General features: G+C 34.1%; 1 protein-coding gene and 1 non-coding gene across 3 annotated transcripts in view; both read right to left on the bottom strand.

Annotated features, from left to right (window-relative positions):
* The window catches only part of WDR64 (WD repeat domain 64), a 151,920-nt gene that overhangs the window by 51,505 nt on the left and 86,489 nt on the right, over positions 1-13,926 (bottom strand). For both annotated transcript variants that reach the window (XM_036837824.1, XM_036836998.1), the window contains one exon: positions 11,326-11,502. In XM_036837824.1, coding sequence (XP_036693719.1) covers positions 11,326-11,502 — 177 coding nt within the window. The remainder of the gene's footprint in view (positions 1-11,325; positions 11,503-13,926) is intronic.
* Positions 6,218-6,323, bottom strand: LOC118887608. The gene has a single exon (XR_005018088.1). It is a non-coding gene; the product is annotated as a U6 spliceosomal RNA (small nuclear RNA).

The following is a 13,926-nucleotide window of genomic DNA, read 5'->3' as shown; positions in this document are numbered from 1 at the left end:
TATTTTTAGGGTAAGATTTCCTTTAATTCCCAATTAAGTAAGTACTTGTAAGTTTTGTACATACATACACCTGGCTGGGGGGATTAGTTGGAAGCTGGCAATCTGTCGTCCTTTTTCTTTTGTTCTGAAAGCTTAATTTCCCATTCTGAGGTCAATTTGTTGAAATAAAAATTGCTAGTGATGATCATGTGCAATGTGATGATTGTGATGATCATGTGGTGGGCCAGTTGCTTCCTGAGATCTTAACTCCTATAGGCTTTTGCCCCAGAGTTGTTTCAGCCCCCTCTTACATTTCTCAGGTTCTCCTGGTGGCATATAAGACCACCATGGGTGCTCAGATAGCGGGATGACCAGTTCTTATTCACATCCCGGGTTGAGCAGGTTGTTAATTAAATTAGTGGGTTTCCCTATAGGACAGCTGCATGGACTTGCCTCCACCATTCCTGCAAGTTTCTCACTCACCTGAGAAAGCTGTTGCCGGCCAGGAGGAGACAGTCTGTTCTTCAGAGTTCAGAAGCTCTCATAAGATTTCTGTTTTATTTCAAAAAACTCTATTAAGGTAGCCAATTCAAGGAAAAATGATAGGCCAGTCTTCCCCCTAATTACTCAGTTCAGTCCAAGCTTACTCAGTGTTTAACTGAGCAAAGTCTTCCCAGTCTTTAAACTGAGGATAAACCACTCAGTGTCTAAACTGAGCAAAAATCTTCCCAGTGCCTTTTACACTGAGGGTAACCCAGGTACCTCTTCTTGAAACTAAGTTTCAAGGGTAACCTACTCCTCCAGAGAGGAGTTTAACACCACCGAATAAAACTTAGGATCATCAACCAATAACGGGAGAGCCTAGAACCAGGAGAGGCTCATCCGAATTCTTCTGGACTCCCCGAGGATGCGAATAGGCACGAGGCCTCTGCTGGTACCAAGGCTCCAGATCCTCGTAGAGTTCAGGTGAAGGAAAGAAATCAGCTCTGGGTCCCTTACCCATGGTCGCCATAAATGTCGACTAAAAAAATATAGACACAACCTAAAAGTTAAGAGTTATGTTTTATTTGGTGGACATAACTGAGGACTTCAAGCCTGGGAGGCAGTATCTCAAGTAATCCTGAAAAAACTGCTCCTGATTACTGTACAATTTGAAAGTGCTATATCAGAGATATAGGCAAGACTTGGGAACATCTAAATAAGATTAGAGGTCTATTCTTATCACTGTCAATTGCTCTCTCTTTCCTGAAACTTCTCACTCTCTTGACATGCTTGGCACTGGACTTTCTTGGTTTTGCTTGTGTCTATATGATCCTTCATTTTCGGTTTCTCACTCAGTACCTTCTTACTCTACCAACATTTAAAATATTTATATCCTTAGGGTTTACCTCCAGCCCATTTCCTTTTTCATTTTTTCTAACTCTCTCTGGGCAATCTCATCCTCTTATGTTTTAATAATCATCCTCTTACGTTAATGACCTAATAATCTAGTCCAGTCCTCTCCCACAAGCTTCAGGTTTATATATCTAATTACTTAGAAATTTTACAAGTATCTCAAAGTTACTATGTCTAACTTATCACCTTCTTTAAGCATGTTCCTTCGTTCTCTTCTATATCTTATTGGGTAGCACCACTTCCTAATTCATCACGCAAGTTAGAAATCTTGGAGCTGTATTGATTCCTTTTTCTCTCTCAGGACCTTCTCCTGACTGCATGGTATCCATCACTAACTAATCAATTGCAAGTTCTGCTACTTTTATCACCTAAATATTTTTGGAAACCTCTCCTTCTACCATCCCCACTATCATGGTCTTATATCTTTTAACCAAAATGGTACCTTATTACCTGAATCTTCTGCCTTTAGTCTTGTCCATTTCAATCTGCCATTAAAGCTGCATCAAAGCTGCTACCACAACACAAATCTGATCATGACATTTCTCATTTAAAGCCTTTCAATTGTTTTCCATTTCTTATAGGATATTCCATCTCCTTAATAACACTGAGAATGATCCAGTCTCTACCTCTCTGTCTCCATCTTCTACCACTTATTTCAGGCACACTGAAATACTTGTAGCTATCCCTAGAAAACCATGCAATTTCTTACCTCTGTGATTTTTTAAATTTATTTTTTTATTGAAGTATAGTTGAATTACAATATTGTGTTCATTACTACTGTACAGCAAAGGGACTGTACACTTTAGGGTCTTTGCTGCTTGCTGATTTTCTGTCTGGAAGATCTGTCCATTGCAGTCAGCATTAAAGTCAACTACTATTACTGTATTCCTGTCAATTTCTCCCTTTATCTCTGTTAGTGTTTGTTTTATGTATTTAGGTGCCCCTATACTGGGTGCATATATGTTGAGTGTGATATCCTCTTCTTGCATTGATCCTTCTTTGTCTTTCTTTAGGGCTTTTTTAAAAAATTGAAGTATAGTTGATTTACAATGTTGTGTTAGTTTCTGGTGTACAGCAAAGTGATATATATATATTCTTTTTCATATTCTTTTCCATTATGGTTTATCACAGGATATTGAATATAGTTCCCTGTGCTATACAGTAGGACCTTGTTTTTTATACATTCTATATATAATATAGAATGCATCTGCTAATCCCAAACTCTCACCCAACCCTCTCCCACTCCCCTTCCCCTTGGCAACCACCAGTCTATTCTCTATGCCTCTGATTCTGTTTCTGTTTCATACAAAGTTTCATTTGTGTCATTATAGATTCCACATATAAGTGATGTCATGTGGTATTTGTCTTTTTCTGACTTACTTCACTTAGTATGATAATCTCTAGTTGCATCCATGTTGCTGCAAAAGGCATTATTTCATTCTTTTTAATGGCTGAGTAATATTCCATCGTATATATCTACCACATCTTCTTTATCCATTCATCTGTCAGTGGACATTTAGGTTGTTTCCATGTCTTGGCTCTTGTAAACAGTGCTGCAATGAACATTGGAGTGCATGTATCTTTTTGAATTACAGTTTTGTCTGGATATATGCCCAAGAGTGGGATTGCTGGATCATATGGTAATTCTATTTTCAGTTTTCTGAAGAACCTCCATACTGTTTTCCACAGTGGCTGTACCAACTTACATTCCCACCAACATTGTAGGAGGGTTCCCTTTTCTCCACACCCTCCCCAGCATTTGTTTTTTGTAGATTTTTTAATGATGGCCATTCTGGCTGGCATGAGGTGGTACCTCATTGTAGTTTTGATTTTCATTTCTCTAATAATTAACAATGTTGAGCATCTTTTCATGTGTCTATTGTCCATTTGTATGTCTTCTTTGGAGAAATGTCTATTAAAGTCTTCTACCCATTTTTTGATTTTTTTTTTTTATATTGACCTGTATGAGCTGTTTGTATATTTTGGGAATTAAGCCCTTGTCAGTTTCATCATTTTCAAATATTTTCTCCTATTCTGTAGGTTGTCTTTTCATTTTGTTTGTGGTTTCCTTTACTGTGCAAAAGCTTGTAAGTTTGATTAGGTCCCATTAGTTTACTTTCATTTTTTTTTTCTATTGCCTTGGGAGACTGACCTAAGAAAACATTGTATGTCAGAGAATGTTTTGCTTATGTTCTCTTCTAGGAGCTTTATGGTGTCATGTCTTATGTGTTTAAGTCTTTAAGCCATTTTGAGTTTATTTTTGTGTATGGTGAGAGGGTGTGTTCTAAGTTCATTGATTTACACGTGGCTGTCCAACTTTCCCAACATCACTTGCTGAAGAGACTATCTTTATCCACTGTATATTCTTGCCTTCTTTGTTGAAGATTAATTGACCATAGGTGAGTGGGTTTATTTCTGAGCTCTCTATTCTGTCCCATTGATCCATATGTCTGTTTTTCTGCCAATAGCACATTGTTTTGATTACTGTAGCTTTGTAGTATTGTCTGAAGTCTTGGATGATTATGCCTCCTGCTTTGTTCTTTTTCTTCAGGATTGCTTTGGCTATTCTGGGTCTTTTATGGTACCATATGAATTTTAGGATTATTTGTTCTAGTTCTGTGAAACATGTTGTGGGTAATTTGATAAGGATAACATTAAATCTGTAGATTACTTTGGGTAGTATGGCCATTTTAACAGTATTAATTCTTCCAATCCAAGAACATGGGATATCTTTCCATTTCTTTGAACCCTCTTTTATTTCCTGTATTAATGTTTTATAGTTCTCAGCATATACCTCCTTAGTGAGGTTTATTCCTAAGTATTTTATTTTTTGTGTTGTGATTTTAAAAGACATTGTTTTTTTAACATTCCCTTTTTAATATTTCATTGTTGGTGTAAAGAAATGCAACTGATTTCTGTATGTTAATCTTGTATCCTTATCAACTACATATAATGACAATTGTACCTTTTTCCTTCCAATTTGGATACATTTTTTTTTTTCTTGTATGGTTGCTGTGGCTAGGACTTCCAATACTATACTGAAGAGCAGTGGTGAGAGTGGGCATCCTTGTCTTGTTCCAGATTTTAGTGGGAAGGCTTTCATCTTTTCACCATTGAGTATTATAGTGGCTGTGGGTTTGTCATAAATAGCTTTCACTATTTTGAGATATGTTCCCTCTATACCCACTTTGGTGAGAGTTTTAATCATGAATAGATGTTGAATTTTGTCAAAGGCATTTTTCTGCATCTATTGAGATGATCATGTGGTTTTTGTCTTTTATTTTGTTGATGTAGTGTATTACATTGATTGAATTGTGTATGTTGAACCATCCTTGTGAACTTGGGATGAATTCCACTTGGTTGTGGTGTATGATCTTGTTTATGTGTTGTTGCATTCAGTTTGCTAATATTTTGTTGACAATATTTGCATCTATATTCATCAAAGATATTAGCCTGTAATTTTCCTTTTTGGTGGTATCTTTGTCTGATTTTGGTATCAGGGTGATGGTGGCTTCATAGAATGTCCTTGGGAGTGTTCCCTCCTCTTCAATTTTTTTGGAAGAATTTGAGAAGGATTGGTATAAGTTCTCCTTTGTATGTTTGGTAGAATTTGCCTGTGAAAACATCTGGTCCTGGACTTTTGTTTGTAGTGAGTTTTAAAATTACAGATTCTATTTCAGTTGTAGTGATCAGTCTGTTCAAATTATCTATTTATTCTTTTTTTAAAATTTTATTTACTTTTTGGCTGCGTTGGGTCTTCGTTGCTACATGCGGGCTTTCTCTAGTTGCAGTGAGTGAGGGCTACTCTTCGTTGTGGTGCATGGGCTTCTCATTGTGGTGGCTTCTCTTGTTGTGGAGCATGGACTCTAGGCATGTGGGCTTCAGTAGTTGTGGCACGTGGGCCCTAGAGCACGTGGGCTTCAGTAGTTGCAGCGCATGGGCTCAGTAGTTGTGGTACACAGGCTTAGTTGCTCCACAGCATGTGGGATCTTCCTGGACCAGGGATCGAACCCATGTCCCCTGCATTGGCAGGTGGATTCTTAACAACTGCGCCACCAGGGAAGTCCCTATCTATTTATTCTTGATTCAATTTTGGTGGACTGTATGCTTCTAGAAACTTGTCCATTTCTTCTAGGTTATTGAATTTGTTGACAAACAATTATTTGTAGCATTCCCTTATGTTTTTTTGTATTTCTGTGGTATCTGTTGTTATGTCTCCTTTTTCATTTCTTATTTTGTATATCTGTGTTCTCTCTCTTTTTTTCTTGGTGAGTCTGGCCAGAGGTTTGTCAATCTTGTTTATCCTTTCAAAGAACCACCTCTTGGTTTTATACACTTTTTCTGTTGTTTTTTTAGCCTCTACTTTATTTATTTCCTTTCTGATCTTTATTATTTCCTTCCTTTTGCTGACTTTAGGTTTTGTTTGTTCTTCTTTTTCTAATTCTTTTAAATGGTAGGTTAGGTGGTTTGAGATTTTTCTTGTTTTTTTGATGAAGGCCTGTATTACTCTGAACTTCCCTCTAATAACTCTTTGTGCTGCATCCCATAGATTTGTATGGTTGAGTTTTCATTGTTATTTGTCTCAACGTATTTTTAAGTTTCCTCTTTGATTTCATCACTGAGCCATTGGTTTTTTAGTAGCATTTTGTTTAGCCTCCATGTAATTGCTTTTTTCTCATTTCTTTTTCTGTGGTTAATTTCTAGTTTCATGATGTTGTGGTCAGAGAAGATGTTTAAGATAACTTCTATACTCTTAAATTTGTTGAGGCTTGTTTTGTGCCCTAGTATGTGGTCAGTCCTAGAGAATGTTCCATGTGCACTTGAAAAGAATGTGTATTATGTGAAAAATATGGAACTCTTTATGAATTTGCATGTCATCCTTGTGCAGGGGCCATGCTAATCTTCTCTGTATCATTCCAATTTTAGTATATATGCTGCCAAGCAAGCACTGTGACAATTTTTCCATGTTACTCCTCCCCTTGGGATTCACTTTGTCTTCTCAACTCCCCTTAGAAACTCCCTTTCTGGGCCAAGCTAACTCTTGATAGTTCTTAAAGAACTAATTCAGCAACTCTTTTAATCAGGAACCTCCTCTTCTTTCACCCCTGCACCCTGGCTCAACCCTCCAAGTTCTCTGCTACAATCCTATAATGCAGTAGTGCAGGTACCATACCTCATTAAACTTTGCATTCCTAATGCTAAGAATAGTGCTTGACACATAGTAGGTGTTCAATAAAAAGTGCTATTGATATATACAGTGACATAGACAAATCTAAAAAACATATTAAATTAAATTAACTTTAAATATATACTGTATGATTTCACTTACATGCCATTCTAGAACAAGGAAAAACAAATCTATGGTGAAAAAAATTAGAACAGTAGTTGTCTTTCAGTGAGGGGCAAGTATTGATGGGCAGGGGCATCAAAGTGTTTTTTTTTTATATCTTGATAAGGGTTTGGATGTGTATATTCCTATTCAAATTCATTGAATAGCATACTTAAATTCTGTGCATTTTATTGTTTGTAAATTTCACTAAAAACACAACACCATAAACAAAGAGTGAACTCTAGATAAAGATATATATACTGAAGTGTTTGGGGGTGATATGTACTGATATCTTCATCTTACTTTGAAATACATTTTTAAAATAAGATGGATTGAAGGGTGAATAAAGGATGGATATATGAATACATCTGCAATGAGGCAAATATTGCAAAATGTTAAGAGTAAATTTTAAGTGGAGGGTAACACTGTCAACTGTTCTATATTTTTGAAATTTTTCATAATAAAATGTTGAGAAAGAAAAACTTATGAACCATGACCTCTTCAGAAGAGAAGTTTTGTTTATAATTGCAGAGGCTTTTTAGATCCCTGGAAGTCCACCTATGAACAGATTATCCAAAGATCCCAGGTTAAGGGCTCTGGTTCTGTAACTCTGAGGATCTACTGTTAAGGACTTGTATTCCATCTGTGTGGAAGACAAGATTGATTCCTTTCAGTCTACTTACAATTTTGAAATTCAGAGAATATCCTGTAAAAAAAATAGTCTGATGATATATTTTCCTTATTTAGATTTTTAAAACAAAAATTAGAGCAGCAAGAAAAAAATTAACCAAGTAATGTCACCAGAGCAAGATAGGAAGCTTAAAAAAAAAAAAACACCGTAAAAACAAAAAACTGAAATTTTATTAACTGACATTGGAAAATCTAGTTAAGATTATATAATGTAAAAATGGTGAAATAATAATTAGCCAGAAAAAGTGAACAACAATTTTGTGACCTCTTGATATGACCCCAAACTTACCCTTTTTATCAAAATCTTGGAGAAGTTAAAACACCTAGCTATTTTTAGATAGATGCGAACATGAAATACTATTGGATTCCCTGAGTGGAGCCTGAAGAATATTTGTTATTATATCCAAGAGTAGTTTCTGATAAACTGTTGAACCTCATCTACACCCAGCTGCTCAGAAGTTAGAATTGCCATGGCAAAAATGACCATACACAAAATGAAAACACAAATAAGAAACTGGGAAAAAATATTTGGAACTTCTATCACAAAGGACTAATATTCCTAATGCATATTCCTAATTATTTATACACGTGTGTGTGTATTCTTATATTCCTAATATATAAGAGCTTTTTAAAACATTAGAAAAGAGCAACCTAGAAAGAAAAATAGACAAAGAATAGACAAGTGATGCATATACATAAAAATATGCTCCACTTATTCATTACAATAGAAAAGGAAAATAAAACATACCAAGTTACAATTTCCACCTATAATATTTGAACAAGTCTAAAAGTTTGACACTGTACACTCTTGGTGAAGCTGTGGGGAAGTAGGCACTCGCATATGTTGTTAGTGGGAATATAAAATTGTGTAACTGATGTAGGGGAGAATTTGGCATTTACTTTTTGATGCAGCAATATCTCTTCTAGGAATCTATTTTAAAGATTCAAAAATTTGAAATGATGTATGCATAAGGCTATTTGTTACAGCACTATTTATAACTGGAAAAAAATTGGAAACTACCCAAATGTTAACTCATTGGGGACTAGTTGAACAAACTATGGTACATCCAACTAACTGAAATAACATAGAGCTTTCAAAAAGAAAGATGAAATATCTGTACAACCATGTTCATACCTGCAGTAGCCAAAATGTGGAAGCAACCTAAATGTCCACCAATGGGTGAATTGATAAATAATATGTGGTATATACATACAATGGAATATTATTTAGGCTTAAAAAGGGAGAACATTCTGACATATGCTCCAACATAAATGAACCTTGAGGACATTATGCTAAGTGAAACAAACCAGTCACAAAAGGACAAATATGGTATAATTCCACTTACATGTGGTACCTAGGGTAGTCAGAGTCATAGAGACAGAATGTAGAATGGTGGATGTCAGGGGCTGGAGGAGGGGGGAATGGGGAGTTATTGTTTAATGGGTATAGAGTTTTGGTTTTGCAAGATGAAAAGAGTTCTCTGGGTGATGAGGGTTGCACACAATATGAATGTACGTAATACCACTGAACTCTATAACTAAAAATGGTTAATATGGTAAATTTTATGTTATGTGTATTTTACCTTAATTTTAAAAAGATGAACATTTCTATATACTGTTTATAATGATCTCCAGGGTATATTATTAAATAAAGTAAGCAAGGAATATAAGAATATGTACAGTATCTTAACACTTGCTTAAGAAGGGGTGAGGGGATACACATAAGGATAAGTATTAGATTATATTTTTAAAAAACAACATTGGAAGCATAAATCAAAAACTTAAAAACAAAAGGTTAACTATAAATTAGGAAAAGAATAGAAGGGACAGGAATGCAAGTTAGAATAAATCTTGTTTTGAAGATCTGATCTAAAATCTATTTAAATGTTTTGCATAATAATTAGACAAAATTAAATTTTTAAAAAGCAATACATTAAAAATGCAATAAACTTTGTTGTGTATAGTGTTGGTGGCACAAAAAATTATTTCAAGTAATTTTAAAGCATAGTAATTTGATTGCATATTACAAGAGATATGTACTCTAAGGACAGAAACTACAAAGAAAATAAGATAATTGTTTCAGCTATCATATTTCTAGTTATTTTATTTTTTTCCAAAACTATAATCTAACATACTATAATATAATGTACTATAATACAATATACTATGACATAAAACCATATGTATTATATAAGATACATTATATAAATAATAGGATAAAGCAAGTAAGTAATTATGTTAATGTCATTAGAAACAGAGATTTTCTGTGAGAGAAAAAGATAACAAAAATAAAATCAGTAATGCCATGTTATTTTAAATATGAATGGGAATATCAGTACAAGCTAAAGATATATTTTCTCTTAAATTTTTTTCCTAGCTCTGTCCATTGAAAAGTTCTAAAAACAAGGATCAATCTAGTGACAATAAGCATCTCTAAAACTCAGTTTGTAGTTTCTTAATACTATTTTAATGATTAATCTCACTAAAAGAACTAGGATTTCTTGGTAAAATGGTGGATTTTAGATCTGGAACAAGAAATTAACAAAATAAGCCTGGAAACTTGTCACACCTGGAAGCTATCCAGAACTACTAGAGTCATGTCAAAAGAACTCAGAAGCCTGAAAAGTGTCCAACTAGCTTGAGATGGGATGATTTGAGAATTAATTAATAATGCAATAGACTAAAACAAATCAAGAATATTTAAATTTATGATTTGATAATGATACTAAACAAATAAAATCCATTGACCACTTTTTTGGAGGATGCTGAGGAACCAAATTTCTTATTTTGAAAACTGATAAATGTAAGGAAAGAATCAATCAGTTACTTTGATTTCCTATCTGAACTGTACCTCAGTGTAACCAAATAGTTGATAATAGTTCTTCTTTTTTTCTTTTTTGAATTTTTGAATTTTATTTTATTTATTTTTTTATACAGCAGGTTCTTATTAATTATCCATTTTACACATATTAGTGTATATATGTCAATCCCAATCTCCCAATTCATCCACCCACACTTTTCCCCTTTAGTGTCCATACGTTTGTTCTCTACATCTGTGTCCCTATTTCTGCCCTGCAAACCGGTGATAACAGTTTTTCTTTAAAGACACATTCCAGCTAATAAATGAATCAGAATATTAAGATGGCAACTCTGAATGAAATAATAAACCTAGGTAGTGGTCATCAATGGCTGCTCCAAAAAAAGAGAACAGTATAATGTGAATTTTGATGGAAGTACATGACATCATGTACTGTAGTGACCTCCATGTACTATAGAGTCTTATTTTTTTTTTTAATCAAAGCTGCATGCACCAGATATAACTACCAGGTTAAAGGAAGTAAAGAAGAACTTTTAAAATTCACCACAAAGGTGCAATCAGCAAAATCTGGAAAATGAGAAACCAGGCACCAATTGTCCAATATCTTCAAGAAATAATTTGCAAGGGAAAAAAAAGAGATATGGAAAGATAATTATAGATTAAAAGAGACTGAAGAGACTTATCAACCAAATGCAACAAATGCGCCTTGATTACATTCTGGCTGAAACAAACTGTAAGAAATACATATGTATGGTAAAATCTGGGAAAACTGAAAAATGTGATGTGATTATATTAAAGACTTCTTGTAAATTATTTTAGAAAATAATGGTACCATTGTTTTGTTTTGGTTTTGAGTCATTACCATTTAGAGATACATACTGAAATATTTAGGGATGAAATTACACAATGTCTGGGATTTGCTTCAGAATAATCCATCCATTGACAGTGGTCGTGGGAAAGTGGCAGGAATAACGAGAAATAAGTTCGACCATGCACAGATAATTTTTGAAGCTGGGTGATAATACATAAAAGTTCATTGTATTATTTTCTCTACTTTTATATATGTTTGTAAATTTTCATAATAAAAAGGAAAACAAATCAAGAAAAAACTTACATCAACATGTTGAGAAAAGTTTTTCTCCACTATCAACTCCACATCTGGGAAAGGAATAGCCATACTCCTATCTTTAGCAGACATCCTTAGATGCACAATACGATTCCCATTTTGTAGGACAGGCACAACATCAGGCAGCTCCCATATCACCGCAAGGTAAATATCATCTTCCTTACCCTTTAAGAGAAATCCAGTGAGTACATGAAAAATTCAATTAACTGTTTTATTTTGAGCTGTTTTAAAGATACAGAGAAAAATAGAGCAAACTGATATACCCACCACTCAGCTTTATCATATCTTAAGCACCATCTATCCCTCCCTAATATAATTCCTCTTTCTTCTTTACTCTCCAGAGGTAACGAGTAACCTGAATATGGTTTTAGTCATGAAAGTTTATGTATATATATACATACACACACACACACACCCCATATTCAGGTTTTAGTCATATATATTGGGTTGGCCAAAAAGTTCATTCGGGTTTTTCTGTAGCATCTTAACATCTTTCTGGCCAACCCAATATATATGTTACATGATATTGCTTCCAGGCTTCTAACTTTTTATAAATGTTATCAAACTGTATGGATTCTGCTTCAACTTGCTTGTTTCACTTAATATTATATTTTTGAGATTTATACAAGTTATTACATGGAGCTCTAGTTCATTTATTTTTAACTGCTTTATAGTATTATATGAATATACTACAATTTACTTATCCATTCTTCTACTGATGAGTGTTCAGGTTGTTGCCAATTTTTCACTGCTTTTTTTTATGGACAGGTGCCATATTTTCTTGAGCATGTGCCTGGTGTAGAATTACCAAGTTGTAAGATATGCACACCATCAACTTCATTAGGTATTGCCAAGTGGCTCTTCAAGGTAACGTCCATTTCCACTTTCCCCAGGAGTAAATAAAAGCTCTCCTTTCTTCACATTCTTGCCAAAACTTCGTTTTACTTGATTTTTAAATAATTATTTTTGACTGTCTGATGGGTTTAAAGTAGGACATTTAAAAATTAATTTTAAAATTTATTAATTACATTAATCACATTTTTCTAATTTAATAAGTTGAACTTTTTTTTTTTTTCATGTATTTGTGAGCCATCCAGCTTTCTTATCTGTCCTTTGTCCATTTTTCTGTTGGGCTGTTTCTTTTTCTTTTGGATTTGTGGATCTTCTTTCGGTATTCTGGTTCCTAATCTTTTCTCAGTTACCTGGGGTGCAGTGGTCTTTTCTCAGTCTGTGACTTGTCCTTCTACTTTGTTTTTTAAGGCAAATGTTTGTTTTTAATTTTACTGTAGTAAAGATATCTTTGTGATATCCCATCCATGAATATGGTATATCTCCATTTATTCAGGGTGTTTCTATGTCCTTCAAGATTCCCCCCCACACACAAAAATCTTGTATGTTATTGTTAGATTTATTTTAGGTACCTTAGATTTTTGTTTGCTGTTGTATTTATTTATTCTGTTTTCTAATTGGTTGTTATTCATGAGATGCTCTTAGCTTTAGAATTTTCAACTTTTATATGGGAATAAAGGCCAATTTTTGAAGATTGGTTATTTTGTGAGCAGAGCAGGGATCTTCCTTGGTTGAAAAGCAGCTGTGGTAAAGTGGGGAGAATATGAGTCTAGGCATGATGACAATGTGTTTCTAGTCTTAGTTCTAGTGAGACCTTGGGCAAAGTGTATATCCTTATGGGGCCTTATTTTCCTTAATTAATGGATAAAAGTCCTTCCATTTTTTAAAAAACTTTATGATTCTAGGTTTAGATCTAATATCTCTGTTATCTCATATCTATGTTAATTCAAAAGTATGAGCCAGTGGTACTCCCACATACTAGTTGATTCTTTGGTTAGCATTTGCACCATTGTGGGAGTAGAAGGAATCTCAGCAATATCCAAATAGTGATCTGATATTGATATACTGAGTAATAGCTTAGTTAGGGTCATGGGCCCCCTTGATGGGATGAATTGACTACAGTGGTTTTAATAAATTTAGCTGGTTTCAACTGAACCACTTAGGAAGGTGGCTATCAGGCTTTCTGAATTCATAGGGCACTAAATTTTAAAAATATTTTAAAAGATTGATTTAGAGTTACTAACATTTAATTTTACTAGGAAAGGACATGAGGGAAAAGGAGAGAGAAAACTCTATTATCATCATTTTATGAAAAGAAAAGCTATTTTAATACAAAAAAGTAAAAAAGATAAAATCTTACAATTTTTAAAGTAAAATTAGGTTTATGAAAAATTATTCTCATTTTCTTCATTTCATCTCTAATTGGTGAAACTTTTTATCTCAGATAGGTATTGGCAGGTAGGCCTTTAGGAATTGGTGCTCCAGAAAAACAGCAGTTCACATAATGCTAAGGGCATGTATTATGCTAATTGCTTCACAAAGAAAGGTCTTTTGCTTTAAGGCACTCACAAATAGGGCTATATGAGTAGACACACAAAGTAATGTGGATAGGAAGGAAGAGCAAATAAAAAGAACTAAGTGAGGTTTTAGAATTTGAACTGTTTGGGGGGGTTAATAAAAATCTCTGAACTCCCATAGTGCTTTGTTCATAATGTTAGAACAGTAATTTCTAATCAAGCT

Source organism: Balaenoptera musculus, chromosome 1 (assembly GCF_009873245.2).
Source record: "Balaenoptera musculus isolate JJ_BM4_2016_0621 chromosome 1, mBalMus1.pri.v3, whole genome shotgun sequence".
Taxonomy (NCBI): Eukaryota; Metazoa; Chordata; class Mammalia; order Artiodactyla; family Balaenopteridae; genus Balaenoptera; species Balaenoptera musculus.
This window is presented reverse-complemented; position numbering and strand designations above follow the sequence as displayed.